Here is a 19,337-nt window from a genome sequence, read left to right as displayed (position 1 = left end):
AATCTGTCCTGGGTCCAGTATGTAAGTGCCCTAATGAAGAAAGCATGGCAGCACCTCAACTTTCTTGGAAGTTTGCAAAGATTCAGCATGTTGTCTAAATCTTTGACAAACTTCTACAGATATGTGTTGGAGAATATATTGACTGGTTGCATCATGGTCTGGTATGGACATACCAATTCCCTCATATGGAAAAGCCTGAAAAAACAATAGATATGGCCCAGCCCAGCACCAGTAAAGCCCTCCCCACCATTGAGCCTGTCTACATGGAGCGCTGTCGCAGGAAAGAAGCATCCATCATTAGGGACCCCCACCACCCAGGTCATACACTCTTCTCTCTGCTGCTATCAGGAAGAAAGTACAGGAGTCTCAGGACTCGCACCACCAGGTTCAGGAACAGTTATTACCCCTCAACCATCAGGCTTTTAAACCAGAGGGGATAACTTCACTCAACATCACTTGCCCCATCACTGAAATATTCCCACAACCTACGGACTCACTTTCAAGGACTCTTCCCTCATATTCTCGATATTTATTGCTTATTTATTTATTACTACTATTTTTATTTCTTTTTCTTTGCTCTTTCTTTTTATATTTGAACAGTTTGTTGTTTTTTCTTGCACATTAGTTGTTTGTCCTGTTGATTGCGGTCATTCATTGATTCTGTTGAGTTTCTTCTAATGACTGTGATTGCCCACAAGAAAAGGAATCGTAAGCTTGTATATGATAATATATACAGAATGTAATTTGATAAATTTACTTTGATTGTTGAATTCTGAACTTCCATAGGTATTTGGGAAAATGTCAACATCTGCGGGGAACTCCAGGAATATCATCATGTTTGCAAAAGGGCAGGAACTTGTCAAAATGGAAGGACTGAAATGGAACACTTCCTTTTTAAGGCCATTTTCTCCCCTCCATACACAAGAATGTTTAATGTACAGTTTTTTGTAAATTCTATTCTATCTTTTTTATGTAAATGCCTGCAAGAAAATGAATCTCAGGGTAGAATATGGTAACATATTGCATACTTTAATAATGTATTCACTTTGAACTTTGAGGATATGAATGGCGTTACTCCCAATCCAATTACAGAAAGATTATGTCAATTAATATGCTGTAATATTCAATGTTACACTCCATATAGCTAGTCATTGCTGACTTGTAGGTTCCTCTAGTGTGTAACTTTTGAATGCTGTGATTTTTTTTAAACCTCAGTCCAGGCATATTTTCATCTACATTCCCCCATGTTGCAGGAGGGCCGTCAATTGGAGTTCCTGGTGAAATCCGAGGATATGCCCTTGCACATCAACGGCATGGCCGGTTGCCGTGGAAACAGTTGTTTGAGCCATCCATTAGGCTTGCGAGAAAAGGTTTTCCGGTCGGTAAGAGCCTTGCTGCCGCCCTTGAAGCAAATAAAATGCAAATAGAAGAAAGTGCCTCGCTATGGTGAGAGCAAATTCCTTTATAGTTGCAGATAATTCCTTGCTGTAATTTGACAAGCCATATTGTGTTCAACTGCAGACTGCTGCAACATTCATGGACTCAGGGTCTTGGACGATATATATTTTTTAAATGTATTTTTACTGATATCTTACGAGCTTGCTGTCTTGTATGTGCTTTGTGTTGTGTATGATGGTTGGTACTGTGTTTTGTACCTTGACCCCAGAATAACACGATTTTGTTTATACTCTCATGTGTGGTTGAAGGGCAATTAAACTTGAACTTGAAATCGATTTAACATTTGACTTGGTAGAATCAAATGTTGAATTCAGGATGCAATCTGATAGATTGCCTGATACCTGTTCTGATAATCTCATAATTCTTTACAAAATAAGGAATATACACCCAGTGGCCACTTTATTAGGTACACCTGTACACCACTTTTATGCAAGTATCAGCCAATCATGTGGCTGTAACTTGATGCATTAAAAACATTGACCGAAAGAAAAATGGAGACACCTCCTTCTCTCTTATTAGGGAGAGAGAGAGAACCTGGGGGATGTTGAACAACAGGTGAAAGACAAAGTCTTTGGGATAACTGCAAGTCTGTGTCTTTGCTATTGCTTTGCTCACGCTTGAGTGCTTGGCGGTGGTGCCGACGCCTGCTTTTATTTTGCCGGTGGGGGGAGGGGGATTGTTGCTCCCTGCTGCTTACGTGCGGGAGGGAGGGGAGCTGGAGGGGTACTTTGGTGTTCTTACGTTTATATGTTATTCATTCTTTGGGTCACTTCTCTGTTTTCGTGAATGCTTGCGAAGAAAAAGCATTTCAGGATGTATATTGTATATATTTCTCTGACATTAAATTGGACCTTTGAACCTTTGAACATCATAATGAGGAAGAATAGTGATCTAAATGATTCTGGCTGTGGAAGGATTGTTGGTGCCAGATGGGGTGGTTTGAGTGTCTCAGAAACTGCTGATCTCCTGGGATTTTCGTGCACGACAGTGTTTACAGAGAATGGTGCGAGAGACATCCAGTGAGCAGCAGGTCAGTGGGTAAAAATGCCTTGTTAATGCGACAGGTCAGAGGAGAATGGCCAGACTGGTTCAAGCTGGCAGGACAGCAACAGCAACTCAAATACAACAGTGGTGTGCAGCTTCGGAATCAGGTTTAATATCACCGGCATGTGTCATGAAATTTGTTGTCTTTGCAGCTGCAGTACAATGCAATACGTAATAATAGAGAAAAGAAACTGTGATTTACAGTATATATCGATATATATTGTAATTCACAGTCTTTTCTCTATTTTATATATATGTGTGTGGGCACCTGGACAAGTGGTTAAGGCATTGGACCAGCGATCTGAAGGTCATGAGTTCGATCCCCAGCTGAGGCAGCGTGTTGTGTCCTTGAGCAAGGCACTTAACCACACAGTGCTCTGCGATGACACCCGTGCCAAGCTGTATCGGCCCTTGCCCTTCCCTTGGACAACATCGGTGGCATGGAGAGGGGAAACTTGCAGCAGCGGTAACTGCCGGTCTACCATACAACCTCGCCCAGGCCTGCGCCCTGGAGAGTGAAGACTTTCCAGGTGCAGACCCATGGTCTCGCAAGACTAACGGATGCCTAAATTAAGTAGTGCAAAAATAGAAATTTAAAAAAAAGTAGTGAGGTAGTGTCCATGGGTTCAATGTCCATTCAGAAATCGGATGGCAGAGGGGAAGAAGCTGTTCCTGAATCACTGAGTGTGTGCTTTCAGGCTCCTGTTCCCCCTCCCTGATGAGAACATTGACAGTGTGACCTGAATAATGAAGGTCCTTAATGATGGATGCCACATTTTTGAGGCATCGCTCTTTGAAGATGTTCTGGGTACTACGGAGGCTAGTGCCCATGATGGAGTCGGCTAAGTTTATAAGTCTCTGCAGCTTATTTCGATCCTGTGCAGTAGCCCCTACCCGCCCGCAGCAGACGGTGATACCAGACCAACAATTCAACACCTAATCTGCTGCCTCGCAGTCATCCAAAGATACTCGTGTTTTGTCAGTCTTCTTTCATCGCTAAGGTCCCCTTCGCTGGATATCAATCTTGTGACTTTCCTCTGAACGACCTTGAGGGATAGAATTTCACTGATCAAAGCACAGAATGTTGGAGTATAAGTTTGATTCGGTCAACAGCCTCTGCGGTTGTGTCTCTTCCCCCTCCCCCCACCTTAATATCCCACTTTATTTAAGGTCACATTGAGCTGAAAAATCAGGATTGGGGATGCATGAGTCAAATGAGTTTCTAGACTTTGCTTAACAATTGACAGTCAACTTCTGCCATGCAGTGGGTCATCTGGGAGTTCTGCATTTTATGTTCAGCCATGCATTGCTTAAAGAAGCTTGCAAGCAAGGAGGTTAAACAACCTACAAAAGGCAAACTTCTGATTGATGAAAAGCTTTCTGTAGACTCTTTCTTTATGACGCATTTGTTCCAAAGCAATGTATCTGTGTCTAAATGTCTGTTTGAATCGTGAACGTTTGATCTGCACTCCATTCTGATTTCCATTATTCTTCTTTCGAAGAGCTGACTCAGGAACAACTTACTTCTACAATTCCAAGAAACTTAGAACCAAAGTTCAGGCAGGATTGTGTTAGTCTGAGAGCACAATAGTCAAACCTCGTAGTGATGGATGATGGCCACTGAGATTAAGTGACCACATTTTATTTGTCATTTTAATATGTTAAATGTTTATGAAGATTAAGCATCCTTGTTTTCTATTTGCGAGAAAATATTATGCAAGCTGTTTTTACATAGTTTAGTTCAATTACTTATTTAATGTTCATTTAATGCTTCCACTAATGTTTGGTCTTCATCATCATTACGTAATGTGTCAAATGACATGGCTGATCACGGTCTCTGACCATGATTGTTCCTGGCAAATTTTTCTACAGAAGTGGTCACCTGGGCAGTGCCTTTACAAGACGAGTGATTCCTGCCATTATCAGTACTCTTCAGAGGCTGTCTGGTGTTCACGTAACCAGGACTTGTGATAAGCACCAGTTGCTCATATGACCATCCACCACCTGCTTCAGAGTACAAATATGTCACCGTATACAACTCTGGGATTCATTTTCCTGCGGGCATACTCAGCAAATCTATAGAATAGGAACTGTAAACAGGACCAATGAAAAATCAACCAGAGTGCAGAAGACAACAAACTGTGAAAATGCAAATATAAATAAATAGCAATAAATAATAAGAACATGAGATAATGAGATAAAAAGTCCTCAAAGTGAGATCATTGGTTGTGGGAACATCTCAATGGATGGGCAAGTGAGTGTGGTTATCCCTTTGTTCAAGAGCCTAATTGTTGTGGGGTAACTCCTCTTTATTTTGTAGTTTAGAGTAATTTTATATCTTTGGGCTGTACTGCTGCCACAAAACAACAAATTTCATGCCATCTAAGACAGTGATAATGACCTTGAATTGGATTTTGCTTGCCCTCTTAGTTTGCTCCCATTGATGAATGTCCAGGTACTTAGTAACAAATTGTAATATTGAGGATGTAGCACTTTAATTTTAATTACTTTACTTTACTTTATACTTTATTGTCGCCAAACAATGAACGTACAATCATCATAGCGATATTTGATTCTGCGCTTCCCGCTCCCTGGATTACAAATCGATGGTAAATATTAAAAATTTAAATTAAAAATCATAAATAGAAAATAGAAAAATGGAAAGTAAGGTAGTGCAAAAAAAAACCGAGATGCAGGTCCGGATATTTGGAGGGCACAGCTAATTTGTGTTTGAATGGAGTCCTGAGATGGCCTCAGAGTGGGAGGTTGGTCAGGAAGGTTGGAGGAGCAGATGTGTAGAGATGTGGTTTGGGGTGGGGAAGAAACCTGTCTGCATCAGTATTTAATTTGAGACAGCTGTGGCTATTCTACCAAGTGACAATACCCTTTTAGTGGGAATGTGGAATCTCAGAAGTGTGACTGGGTGCCTGTAGCACTGGCGTACACTCGGACGCCACTTACAGTACACCTAACACCTTGTTGATGCAAATATCTAACCAGCCAGTCATGTGACAGCAACTTAATTCATAAAAGCATGCAGACATAGTCAAGAGGCTCAGTTGTTGTTCAGCCCAAACATCTGGAATGGGGAGAAAATCTGTCACTTTGATTGTTGGTGCCACCTAATAATGTGACCACTGAGTCTAAAGGCTGGCACAACAGAGCATAATTTCAACAAGGGAGTAGCAGGCAGGTGAAGGGCAAGGATGTTTCCTCTGGTGTGGGGGGTGGGGGGTCTAGAACCAGAGGACACTGCGTCAGAATAGAGTGACGTCCAAATTAGAATGGCGATGAGGAGGAGATGCTTTCGCCAGAGGGTGGTGAATCTGTGGAGTTCGTTGCCACAGACGGCTGTGGAGGGCAAGTTATTGGGTATATTTAAGGCAGAGGTTGATTACTTACAAACTGCCTTTTACGCCGCTGGCGTTTAGAGCAGCAATGAAGGTCCTCCATCTCTGACAGTGTTCAGGGCTTCCTTCTTCATGTCAGCAGCTCAGTTTTCACCACTGTCAGTCACACAAGTTCTGGGTGGAAACTCAGGAATACTTGCGTATTAAACAGTAGCTCAACATTGACCTGAACAATGTTATTCTTATCTGACCTCTCATAAATTGGGATCATCCAGTACTGGCCCAATAATTTACATGGGGCTGCTGGCCTTCAGTTAAAATTTAAGTGAAGTTAGTCATTTGCTACATTTCAAATTAAAATTCACACTTTAAAATAAATTTACCTGAGTTTAATTAAGCTTTGCATTTCTGTGACTAATAATTTAGTAATTAATTTTTTAAAAATTAAGATGCAGCTCAGACTAGGCCCCTCTGGCCATTTGGGTCACGCCACCCAGCAACACCCGCCCCCCCCCCCCCCACCCTGATTTATTCATAGCCTCATGACAGGACACTTTACAATGACTAATTAACCTACCAAGCAGAACATCTTGGACTGTAGGAGGAAACTGGAACACCCAGAGGAAACTCATACGGTGACAGATGGAACATACCTGTTTCGTGCGAGCAGCACCTACCACGTGACACAGAGCTTGCGTTGCCAGCAGTCAGCAGGAGCTCAAGAAAAGCAGCTACGATCTGCGGAAGGCTATCAGGGCTGTGTAGCAACAATACAGTGACAAGACTGGGTCAAGATTCACAGCGAACAGCACACGTGACTTGTGGCGAGGGCTGCATACCATCGCAGACCTCAAAGCCAAACGTTGTGGTGCTGTCAACACCGCGGACTCTCTCTCAGATGAGCTCAATCTCTTTTATACTCGGTTCGATGTCACCAACTCTGAGCCTCCAAGGAAAGCCACCGCTACAACCTGCAACCTGGTCATCTCTGAGGCTGAAGGACGCAGATGTTTCCAACAAGTGGACAGTCACAAGGCTGCAGGACCGGACGGCATCCCAGGGCGGGTACTCAGGATGTGCGCAGCACAACTGGCAGGTGTGTTTACTGACATTTTTAATCTCTCCCTCTCCCAGTGTAGAGTGCCCTCCTGCTTCAAAACATCCACCATTGTCCCTGTACTAAAAAAGACCAAGGTAACGTGCCTGAACGACTGGCGCCCTGTCGCACTCACCTCAATAATAAGCAAATGCTTTGAGAGGCTGGTCAAGGATTACATTTGCAGCTTGCTACCACCCAAACTGAACCCCCTACAATTCGCCTACCGACACAACCGATCGACAGACAACGCAATAGCCACTGCTCTACATAGCATCCTTACACATCTGGAGAAGAAGGATGCTTATGTGAAAATGCTGTTCTTGGACTACAGTTCAGTATTCAACACCATAGTCCCATCCAGGCTCGACAAGAAGCTCAGAGACCTTGGCCTTGACCCTGCCTTGTGCAGCTGGATCCTGGACTTCCTGTCAGATTGCTGGCAGGTGGTAAGAGTGGGCTCCCTCACCTCCACCCCTCTGACTCTCAACACAGGAGCTCCTCAGGGCTGTGTACTAAATCCCTTTATTTACTTCCTATATACCCATCACTGTGTCGCCACCCACAGCTCTAATCTGCTAATTAAATTTGCCGATGACTCTATATTTCCTGGACTTATTTCCTGGCATAATTGACATATTACTATTTAACTATTTATGGTTTTATTACTATTTATTATTTATGGTGCAACTGTAACAAAAACCAATTTCCTCCGGGATCAATAAAGTATGACTACGACCATGACTATGACTATGACTATTGATTGGCCTAATCTCAAGCAATAACAAGGTGGTCTACAGGGAAGCAGTCACCTCCCTGACACAGTGGGGTCAAGAAAACAACCTCTCCCTCAATGTTGCAAAAACAAAGGAGCTGGTTGAGGACTACGGGAGGAATGGAGACAGGCTAACCCCATTGACGTCAATGGACCCAGGGTTGAGAGGGTAAACAGCTTTAAATTCCTCAGCATCCACATCACCGAAAACCTCACATGGTCTGTACACACCAGCTGTGTAGTGAAAAAGGCATAACATCTCCTCTTTCACTCAGACAGTTGAGGAAGTTTGGTACGGGCCCCCAAATCTTAAGGATTTTTTACAGAGGCACAATTGAGAGCATCCTGACTGGCTGCATCACTGGCTGGTATGGGAACTGTACCTCCCTTAATCGCAGGACTTTGCAGAGAGTGGTGCGGACAGCCCAGTGCATCTGTAGTTGTGAACTTCCCATGATTCAGGACATTTACAAAGACAGGTGTGAAAAAAGGGCCCGAAGGATCATTGGGGACCCGAGTCACCCCAACCACAAACTGTTCCAGCTGCTACCATCCGGGAAACGGTACCGCAGCATAAAAGCCAGGACCAAATTACTAAGATGAATGCTGAAAGGAAATATCCCAATCCTGGTCTGGGCTTCTGTAACAATCTAATTTTTATGAACTTTATGGAGTGAATTCTTCAGTCCAATCATTACAGCTGTTTTGTACATTTAACTTAATATTATGCATTAGCAAGGTATATTTTGAAAGGCTGATGATGTACGGTCAGTGGACACTATATGAGGTACCTCCTGTAATTAATAAAGTGCCAACTGAGTGTATGTTCATGATCTTCTGCTGCTGTAGCTCATCCACTTCAAGGTTTGATGTGTTGTGCATTCAGAGATGCTCTCCTGCACACCACTATTGTAGTTCATGGTTATTGAGTTGCTGTTGAATTCCTGTCAGCTTGAACCAGTCTGACCATTCTCCTCTGACCTCTCTCATTAACAAGGCACTTTAGCCCACAGAACTGCCACTCGCTGGATGTTGTTTGTTTTTCGTACCATTCTCTGAAATCTTCAGAGGCTGAGTGATGAAAATCTCAGGAGATCAGCAATTTCTGAGATACTTAATCCACTGCATCTGGTACCAACAATCATTCCACAGTCAAAATCACTCAGATCACATTTCTTCCCCATTCTGATGTTTTGTCTGAACAAATGAACCTCTTGACCATGTCTGCATGCTCTTATACATTGAGTTTCTGCCACATGATTGGCTGATTAGATATTTACATTAACGAGCAGATGCAGAGGTGTATCTAAAAAAAATGGCTACTGAACGTATCTGGGAGGCACAAATATCTTTGTCAGATCACAAGGGTGAATGACTTAGGACAATGTGAGAACATCTACAAAAGTAAGACATTTTGGTTAATCCTGGGTTCATCTACCATCGTTATACCTGCAGTATTGTGCATAAGTCTTAGTCACATATACAGTACATGTAGCTAGGGTGCCTAAGACTTTTGGACAGCACTGTATTTGTCAGCGTAGACCAGAGAGCGAGTTTGAGAATCTGGTGGGAGCAAAGGATGTTGAGAATGGTGAAGATGGAGTGTCAGGGGAGAGGTGTGGGACGGGTGGCAGAGAAGGAGTGCCAGGGGTAGGGGTGCAGCGTGGGTGTAGACACACCCAGCCCCGAGATGCCAAGAAAGGTCACTTGATTTGAAATAATTGATTTATTGATCATTACAGAATGTCTCTCTGGTGCTTCCTGCTCCCTTCCCCCCAACCATGATTCCCCTCTCCCTGCCCCCTTCCCACTCTCAGTCCACAGAAGAGACCCATATCAGAATCAGGTTTATCATCACTCACATATGTCATGAAATTTGGGTTTTTTTTGTGGCAACAGTACAGTGCATTACATAAAATTACTGCAGCACTGTTCCAAAGTCTTAGGCACCCTAGCTATATATATATGTGTGTGTGTGTGTGTGTGTGTGTGTGTGTGTGTGTGTGTGTGTGTGTGTGTGTGTGTGTGCGCGCGCGCGTGTGTGCGTGTGTGCGTGTGTGCGTGTGTGTGTGTGCGTGTGTGCGTGTGCGTGTGCGTGTGTGTGTGTGTGCGTGTGTGCGTGTGTGTGTGTGTGTGCGTGTGTGTGTGTGTGTGTGTGTGTGTGTGTGCGTGTGTGTGTGTGTGTGTGTGTGTGTGTGCGTGTGTGTGTGTGTGTGTGCGTGCGCGCGCCTAAAACTGCACAAGCCAAAACTGGGCAAGTTTAGCCTACCTTTATCTCTGAGAAAATGAGGGGGTCAGACTTCTGCCTGTTACATACCCAGAGGATGTGACAATGTTGTTAAAATTACAAAGGGCAAGTGTAACATATCTATTTCTTTCCTGATGGGCAAAGGATTTGGCCGATGTTTCTGAGTGATAACAAACTATTTCTCAGAAGATTTCATTATCCTTGTCAAAGGCAACTTTCTATTGTGGACTTACAGAAAATAGAGTTAAGCCCATTTCAAGCATAAATAAACTTCAGCACATGTTAGATTTTATTTACCATTTTACCTTCAAGCAGGATTTGAGTTATCACAGTTGGGAGTTAATTCCTGTATGCAATTTAAATTAAGTAGAAGTCACACTTTTACTTAAAGCACTTAGAGAATGCCCTTTGTATCATTGCTAATTGTCCTTCATGTTATATGTGACCAGGAACTCAAAGTTCAAAGTAAATTTTTTATCGAAGTATGTGCGTGTCACCATATACAACTCAGATTTATTTTCCTGCGGGCATACTCAGCAAATCTATAGAATAGTAACTGTAAACAGGATCTGTGAAAGATTAGTGCAGAAGACAACAAACTGTACAACTGCAAATATAAATAGCAATAAGTAATGAGAATGTGAGATAACAAGATAAACAGTCCTTGAAGTGAGATCACTGGTTGTGGGAACATCCCAGTGGATGGGCAAGTGAGTGCAGTTATCCCCCTTTGTTCAAGAGCCTGATGGTTGAGGGGTAGGAACTGTTCTTGAACCCAGTGGTGTAAGTCCTGAGGTTCTTGTACCTTCTACCTGATGGCAGCAGCGAGAAAAGAGCATGGCCCGGGTGGTGGGGATCTCTGATGGCGGCTACTGCCTTCCTATGGTGGCTGGTGGTAATAGCTGAGATATAAGTTATGCAAGTCAGTAGTTTTTTAAATTCTTGGTGCGATTTGCTAGCTTAGAAAATACGATGAAAGAAAATAATGCCTTTGCTAATGTTGCATTTAAAGTAGAATGGTTGAGTAATTCACCCCAGTTGGGAAGTCAAAGGAATGAATTTCAGATACAATATGCTAATGTAACAATACAACATGTTTGGTACTATTAACCCAAGGACATATTTCAACAGAATCATCTTTACATGAATAGAAAACTTTCAAGGATATATTCAGCAATCCTATGCTCTCAGCGCAGAGCTTTGTTTCAATAGAACTAAAGCCAGAGATTCTGTGCTATAATGGAGTACTTCTTACCCATTCTTCTGTTCTTCTAAGGCATCCCACTGGAAGAATAATAGAAAATGCTGAAATTTCTCAGTAAACCAAGCAGCTTCTGCGGAGAAAGAAATGCCCTTTCCTCAGCTCATCCACTGGGAGCATGGAATTGTTGAATTTACCCTACCGCTCACCACGAGGGGGAAAATGATGATCATTAAAAAAAATCTTTTATTTCCACAGTGATGTGTTCTGTAAGAAAAACAGCAACAGAATTTTGAATGAAAATGACCTAATATATTTTCCACAATTAGCGGATACACTGCAAACGATAGCAGATGAAGGGCCAGACGCTTTTTACGACGGACCTATTGCTGAGGACATTGTTCATTCTGTTAGCCAATCAGGTACAATTCTCTGAATTATAAACATGTCAATTAACTAAAAGAAAATATAGAATCTGTCTCCAGTGCTTTTGTCTTAATTATGTTTCAGTTTTAATTATATAGCTGTGAATACTTCCAGAATCTATTATTTAATATGTCAAGCTCTGTGCAAAATAGGAAATATTCAGCAGTATTTTAGCAAGTGCTTGATTTACTCTCACAAAATAGACTGATCTGAACGTTAAAGCCCCATGCAATTCAATGGAAGATGGCAAGTAGGATTAGAAATTGAATTGGCATCAGCTGGGAAAGGGTAATTGTGAAGGGCAAAGGTTCAAGGTTCATTTATTATCAAAGTATGTATACACTATACAACTCTGGGATTCATCTTCTCCAGATAGCCACAGAACAAAGAAAAACCATGGAAACCATTCAGAGGTCCATCAGACCCAACCCCCACACAAAAAAACAACAGCAACCCAATCATCACCCCAAAAGCCCCCTCGCCTGCACTGAAAAACAACTAGCAAAATGGAACAAGTACATTGAACTCCAAACCCCCCTGCCACACAAGTGTACCAAAAACATTGACACCCCCCCCACCTCCGCACAAAAAAACTAACAAAGCCCAATAAAGGCATCAACCCTCAAACCCCCTTCCCCTTGCACAACAAAACAAGAAAGAATGGGCAAAAACACAGAATATAAAAACTATAAAACTAAAAAGTCTACAACCCATAAACTCAATAGTCCAATCCATAAACACAGAACTGCGGTAATGTCCTCCAACATCATTGAAAGAGAGCGACACCACTTGACAGCAGAAATCTAGCTACTGGCCACTAATATCTAAATGACCCTGAGTTCTTGCAATTGAAAAGGAAGCAAGGCATTGTTACTGTAACTGGTTTGGACTTAGTAGTGGGTGCCTTTGGTAAGAAGGGTGCTGACAATGCCAACACTGGTACTATAGTTGTTTCAGAAATGGAACCAGAAAACCTAGGTTGGATCTGGTGGAAATATGCACATTTGGAGCTTCCATCTTGCAGATATGACATTAAACAAGAGTTCAATCAGTGCTCTCACTGGGAGAGAAAGGTTTATGAGATCATAAGACATAGGAGTAGAATTAGGTCATTTGGCCCTTTGAGTCTGCTCCGCCATTCCATCATGGCTGATTTATTACCCCACTTAAGTTTATTCTTCTGCCTTCTCTCTGTAACCTTTGACGCCCAATGAATTAAGAACCTATCAACCTCTGCTTTAAGTATACGCAATAACATAATCTCCACAGCCACCTGTGGCAATGAATTCCACAGATTCACCACTCTCTGGCTAAAGAAATTCGTCTAACTCTATTCTAAAGAGATGTCCTTCTGTTCTGAGTCTCTGCGCCCTCCTGTCCTAGACTCTCAACCACAGGAAACATCCTCTCCATATCCACTCTCACTAGGCCTTGTTGGGCATGGAGCACAGCACCCGGGTCAGTCTTCATAGCCTCAGCGCCATGGAGTGAAGAGTGGCCATCACGGAGAGCGAATGAAATCGGCTCTTGTCAAGACTAACTTTTCACTCTATTGGGGCCAGCGTTTGAATGAACCCAATGGCAGAACAGTGAAAGGCTCCAGCGCTCTGGAGAGAGGAGTGAAGACTGCGGAGAGAACCAATCAACTGACAATGTCTCCTCACACGGTGACAAAACGTTTGCAAGTAAATTCCCAAACTCAGAGAGCAACTCTTTCCTCGGATAGTGGTTTTGCTGTACGAGGAGAGAATGGGTGGGCTAAACCTAAAATTTATGAGGTTTAGAAGAACGAATGGTGATATTATTGAAATTTACACCATTCTTAATAGACATGATGTTCTACCTGACTGAGGACCCTAAAATCAGGAATTACTTTCTCAGAATAAAAAGTTGGACATTTAGGATTGACGTGAGGAGAAATGTCTCCACAGAGATGGTGATGAATCTTTGGAATTTTGTATCATATAAGATTGCAAATGGGACTATCACAAGAAAACACTGAGCGACTTGGGATTAAGGGTTTTTCTCCATGCCGTGTAGCTCCACAACTCTATGACTGATCATTGCCTTCAAAATGGAGATTAACTTTTAAGCATTGAAGAAATCAAGGAAAATGGCACTGAGAGAGAGGGAAGAGGTGAATGATGGAGCAGACTGAAGTGCTTGTTCCTAATTCTATTGATATGTGATATGCTGGGGGGAAAATTGGTGAAAATGTTCTACCCAGTATCACAATAAATTCAGCTGCCTTACTCAATCACACTTGCTCATGGATGTGATGAGTGCCATCATTTTTATTGCGTCCTTTCCATTCAAATACCAACTACCAGCCCCAGATAGTGATGCCAACTGCATGCCAATCGTGTATATTCTCAACTGGTTAGGTAGGGGTTGTGGAGAAGAAGAGTGGAGCAGAAAAGGTGCTTGGAAGTAGGTACAAGGAGGATGAGTGGTGACCTGATCGAGGTGTATAAGATGATGAGAGCCATTTGATCATGTGGATAGTCAGAGGCTTTTTCCCAGGGCTGAAATGGCTAACATGAGGGGCACAGTTTTAAGGTGCTTGGAAGTAGGTACAGAGGTGATGTCGGGGGTAAGTGGTGGGTGTGTGGAATGCACTGCCAGCGACAGTGGTGGAGGCAGATACAATAGGGTCTTTTAAGAGCCTCTTAGATAGTTATATGGTGCTTAGAAAAATAGAAGGCTATGCAATAGGAAATTCTAGAATAGGTTACACGGTCGGCACAATATTGTTGGCTGAAGGACCTGTCATGTGCTGTAGATTTCTATGTTTCTATGAAACTCTTGAATCAGAGTTGGAAAATATTAGAGATGTAGCAGGTTTTAAATACAGTAAATGCAAGGTCTGTATTTATAGCCGGCCGGTGGTGTAGTGCTATCAGCACTGGACTTAGAGACGAATGGTCCCGGCTTCGAATCCAGCCAGCTCTTGCACGTTTCCATCTGTACTGGCAACTCAGCCTCATAAAAAAATAACGGACAAATGCTAAGGAAATGGCTGCCTGATGTGCCACAAGGCGCAATAAGGAACAAGCAAAAAAGTGTGCAGGAGGGGAAAGAGCAAAAGCAAAGTGCGTATGGCTGGAGGCGTTAAGTAACAGTAATAGTGACCGTGCAATGAACAAGCAGAGATAAGGGGGTAAATAAAGAAAGCAACACAGACTTTAGGAATGTAAAATTGGGAGAGAAGAATCATTATCAGCAAAAGTAGGAGCCACAGACCATTGCTCCACACAGAAAGAGGCCTTTTGGCCTATTCAATGTATGCCAGCTCCCTGGTTCATTTTAATATCAGAGAATGTATACAGTATACAACCTGAAATTCTTACTCTTCACAGACACCCACAAAGCAGAAGAAAAATCCCAAAGAGTGATTGACAGAAAAACGTTAGAGGCTTAGAGGGCATGTTCTATCATAAGAAGATGGACAAACTTGGGTTGTTTTCTCTGGAGTGGCAGAGGCTGAGAGGAGATCTGATGGGGTTTATAAGATTATGAGAGGCATAGATAGAGTAGACAGAGAGTATCTTTTCCCCAGGGTGGAAATGTCTAATACCAGACAGCATGCATTGAAGGTGAGGGGGGTAGGTTCAAGGGGGATGTGAGGGGTAAGTTTTTACTCAAAGAGTGGTGGATGACTGGAATGTGCTGCCTGGTATAGTGTATTAGAGGGTTTTAAGGGAAGTTAAGGTAGGCACATGAATATGAGGAATATGGAGGGATATGGACATTGTGTAGGAAGAAACAGTTTTGGGGTGTATTTTTAATTTACTTTTCAGCTAGTTTGGCACAAGATTGTGGGCCAAAGAGCCTTCTCCTGTGCTGTACTGTTCTCTGTAGAGAGAGCAGATTTAGCTCAGCATCTCAGAGGTGGCACCTCCTACGTTGATGTGTCCCTTTTTCTGAAGGGATTGTTCAATTAAGCTGCTTTTTTGGTAAAGAACTTACCCCCCCATCCCACTGTGATTGGATTGGTCACTTGTGCCCGTGTTTCTCTCTAGGTGGTCTAATTTCCCGAAAGGACCTAAAGCAGTACCAGGCGAGAGAGGAGACACCAATAAACGTGACGCTGGGTGACTACACCTTGTACGTTCCTGGTGCTCCATCAGGCGGACCGGTCCTCGCTCTCATTCTGAAAATCCTCGAAGGTAATATTCAACCTCCAGGTTCATGCATTCAACGTTGTTTTGTGAATCTTTGACGGTCTTCCAGCCTTCAGTAGAGGAAGTGGTCATTTGCTCTAGGCAACTCACAAGGTGATGGGGGTTCTTAATGATGGATGCCATTTTTTAACCCTAATTGATTGTCTAACCGGAAAACTCACCCCCTGAACCTCACGATGAAAATAGAATCAGGGATCAGTTTAAATCAGCCTGGGCTGCCTCACTGTATGGGAGGGTTTTAACCTGCAGCATTGAGAGTAGAGACACTGTTTATATTACATATCTTTTGTCTGAACACAGAGTCCCAGCAGAGTAGGCCAGCACTGGTGGATAGTATTGAAAATGTCTCGCTTTTCCCTGACTGAACAAAGTGAATGATTAATTTGAAACTTGGCTGCATTTAAATGAGACTTGGGAGTTAAAATCGGGCACGCCGCTTTTAGGGGAACATGTCGCTCTGAAATGACTTCAAAATCCTTTCTGGGTAAAAATGGAATCAAAGTCTTATGCTGCATTAACACTGATTGGACCAATTGTTCTGTACGTTAACTGGAAATTATTATAACCCGGTCACTTAACAGGACTCTTGTGCTGACGGCAGAGAAAACTCACTGAAGCTTCCAATTACCAAGGACGTCAATACAGAAACAACACTCTCAGAGTGTTTCTTTGTTCACATTGTGTGGTTAATGTTCGAATCAAAGCTACAACCTTGGAGCGTTAACTATTGAGGGAGTCTGGAAGCACTGTTTGCCTTTGTTAGGTTACTCCATGGCTTAAAATGAAGGCTCGGGGTAAACATGATCATCAGATGGATGTTTTTGAATAACTAGTTTATTTTCAGAGCTAGCTGTGTGGAAGGGGTATCTGTATTTTTCAACGTACACTATCACCAAGTGCCAAGGAACACCGTGTACTGATTTGAAGTTCTATGAATGCTAGAAGACAAATATGGCAGTCTCTCTGCGCACAGGAAGATCTTATAGTTGGCAGATTCATCTGGCCTTTGTTTGATGAGATTATTGGGATGAATAATCCTGCAGTTTTTCTTTTGAGTGGTAAGTGGTTCAGAGGAGTAACTTGAGATTCTAAATTCGAAGGGTAATTATTCCTCCTCCAGTTCAAACACGTACCGGTTGGTAGGTTAATTGGTCATTGTAAATTGTACCGTGATTGGGCTAGGATTAAATCAGGGATGGCTGGGCATTGTGGCTCGAAGGGTCAAAAGGGCCTATTCCGTGCTGTATCTCAATAAACTGTCCAATTTCATTGACCTCTGATCAAAGGTACTTTTTCACTTACTGCTATTGTTACTGCGTATGGACTCAACCTGAAACTCGGTCACAAGCATTGAATTGCCCACTCACGGTGGCGGCTGTGCTCAGGTTATCTTTCTTGGTCACTGCACCAGCACGGAAACGGGCTACAGATTTTCAGTGAATTAATGAAGGAAGTGTTTACCATTTTCTACAACTCTGGTGCTTAGAAAATAAAAACTCGATGCTTGCATTATTTTGTACATAGAACATAGAACAATACAGCACAGGAACAGGCCATTCGGCCCACAATGTTGTGCTGATCCAGCTAAAAACAAATTAAAAACACCCAAACACTGACCCCCTCCTGCCTACACCATGTCCATATCCCCCCATCCTCCTTACATCTGAACATCTCTTAAAAGCCTCCAATGTATTTGTCTCTACCACCATACCAGGCAGTGTATTCTGGGCATCCACCACTCTCTGAGTAAAAAATCCCCTTGAACCTACCCCTCTCACCTTCAATGCATGCCCTCTGGTATTAAACATTTCTATCTTGGGAAACAGATACACCCTGTCCACTCTATCTATGCTTCTCATAATCTTGTAAACTTCTTTCGGATCTCCCCACAGCCTCCAGCGCTCCAGAGAAAACAACCCAAGTTTATCCAACCTCTCGTGATAGCACATGCCCTCTAAACCAGGCAGCATCCTGGTGAACCTCTTCTACGCCCTCTCCAAAGCCTCAACATCCTTCCTGTAGTGGAGCGACCAGAACTGTGTTGTAAAAGATAAATGGGGAGAAAAATCAGACTGACAGGATCAATCTACATTTAGAAAGACAAGGATTGACTGGGGATAGTCGACGTGGCTTTTTGGTGGGAGATCCTGACGAAGTAACTTGATTCCGTTTTTCAAGGATGTAACTAGAAATATTTGTAGGTTTATAAAACATTGGTGAGCACTCATCGGGAATACTGTAAGCAGCTTTGGTTTGCCCGAGTAAAGAAAAGAAATTATTGCGCTGGTGTGGGTGCAAAGGAGATTCACCAGGATATTGCCTGGGATGGAGGGTCTCGGTTAAGAGGTGAGACTGGATACTCTAGGCTTGTTTTTGTCATAATGCAGAAGACCAAGGGGACACCTGATGGATATGTGCAAAATAATAGGGTAGATGTTATCCTCACCAGAAGTATCTACAATCAGAGGACAAAAGCATAACATAAAGAGTAAGACATTGAGCAGGGATACAAAAAAAAGTTTTTCTTTAGATTATGAAGACACGCAGTCCTCTTTTATTGTCATTTAGTAATGCATGCATTATGAAATGAGACAATATTTCCTTCGGTGTGATATCACAAAACACAGGACAGACCAAGACTGAAAAAAACTAACAAAACCACAAAATTATAACATATAGTTCCAACAGTGCAACAATACCATAACTTGCTGAAGAAGTCCACGAGCACAGTAAAAGTTCAAAGTCTCTCAAATGTCCCACATCTCACGCAGACGGAGAGGAGGAAGAAATACTCTCCCTGCCGTACCCGACCACGGTCCGACTCTGAGTCGTCTGAAAACTTCGAGCTCTGATCAGCTTTCCGACACCAGGTACATGAGCGCCATCTCTATCCAAAGGATTCGACCTCCTTCTTGGTCACCAAAAGCAGGCAAGGCCGGGGATTTTGAGGCCTTCCCTCCGAAAGATTCCCGGCTGCGCAGTAACGACAGCAGCGAACGAGCGTTTCAGAAATTTCTCCAGATGTTCCTCTGTGCTTTCATGTCCGTCTCCATCAAATCAGAATTGTCCACGGCCCCTATTTAACAGATATGATATCATTTTTCACCGGAGGGCTGTGCACACGCGGCGCGCTGCTCTCTCTCCTCCCGCCTTGCTCCAAGGAGGAGTTGATTGGGGTTATAGGGAGTAAGAGGTAGAGAGGGGATATATGCAGAATTTTTTTCCACACACAGAGTGTTTGAAATTTAGGACGTACTGTTTGAAAATGGGTGGCAGGGTGGAGATGTAAGAAGGTGTAAGGAGCTCCCGCCTGTAGTTCACCCTTGGGCAAGGTGTAGCGCCTGCTTAGCCCACCCCCAAAGCCATCGGAGCGGGAGGTGGATGGTCGTATGAGCAGCTGGTGCACATCTCAAGTCCTGGTTATGCGAACACTGACACCAGGCAGACAATCTCTGAAGAGTATTGATAATGGCTGGGGGTCACCCATCTTGTAAAGACACTGCCCAGAAGTAGACAATGGCAAACCACTTCGGTAGGAAAAATTTGCCAAGAGCA

At 43.0% G+C, this 19,337-nt stretch overlaps 1 protein-coding gene across 6 annotated transcripts in view; it reads left to right on the top strand.

The window, feature by feature from the left end:
- The window catches only part of LOC140189937 (glutathione hydrolase 1 proenzyme-like), an 87,298-nt gene that overhangs the window by 20,932 nt on the left and 47,029 nt on the right, over nt 1-19,337 (top strand). For 5 of the 6 annotated variants that reach the window (XM_072246303.1, XM_072246302.1, XM_072246304.1 and 2 more), the window contains 3 exons: nt 1,254-1,446; nt 11,431-11,594; nt 15,621-15,767. In XM_072246303.1, the coding sequence (XP_072102404.1) occupies nt 1,254-1,446; nt 11,431-11,594; nt 15,621-15,767 (504 nt within the window). The remainder of the gene's footprint in view (nt 1-1,253; nt 1,447-11,430; nt 11,595-15,620; nt 15,768-19,337) is intronic. The other variant, XM_072246305.1, reaches the window with a different exon arrangement.

This window comes from Mobula birostris, chromosome 29 (genome assembly GCF_030028105.1).
Source record: "Mobula birostris isolate sMobBir1 chromosome 29, sMobBir1.hap1, whole genome shotgun sequence".
In the NCBI taxonomy this organism is placed as follows: Eukaryota; Metazoa; Chordata; class Chondrichthyes; order Myliobatiformes; family Myliobatidae; genus Mobula; species Mobula birostris.
Note: the sequence above shows the minus strand (reverse complement) of the source record. Positions and strands in the feature narration are given on the sequence as shown.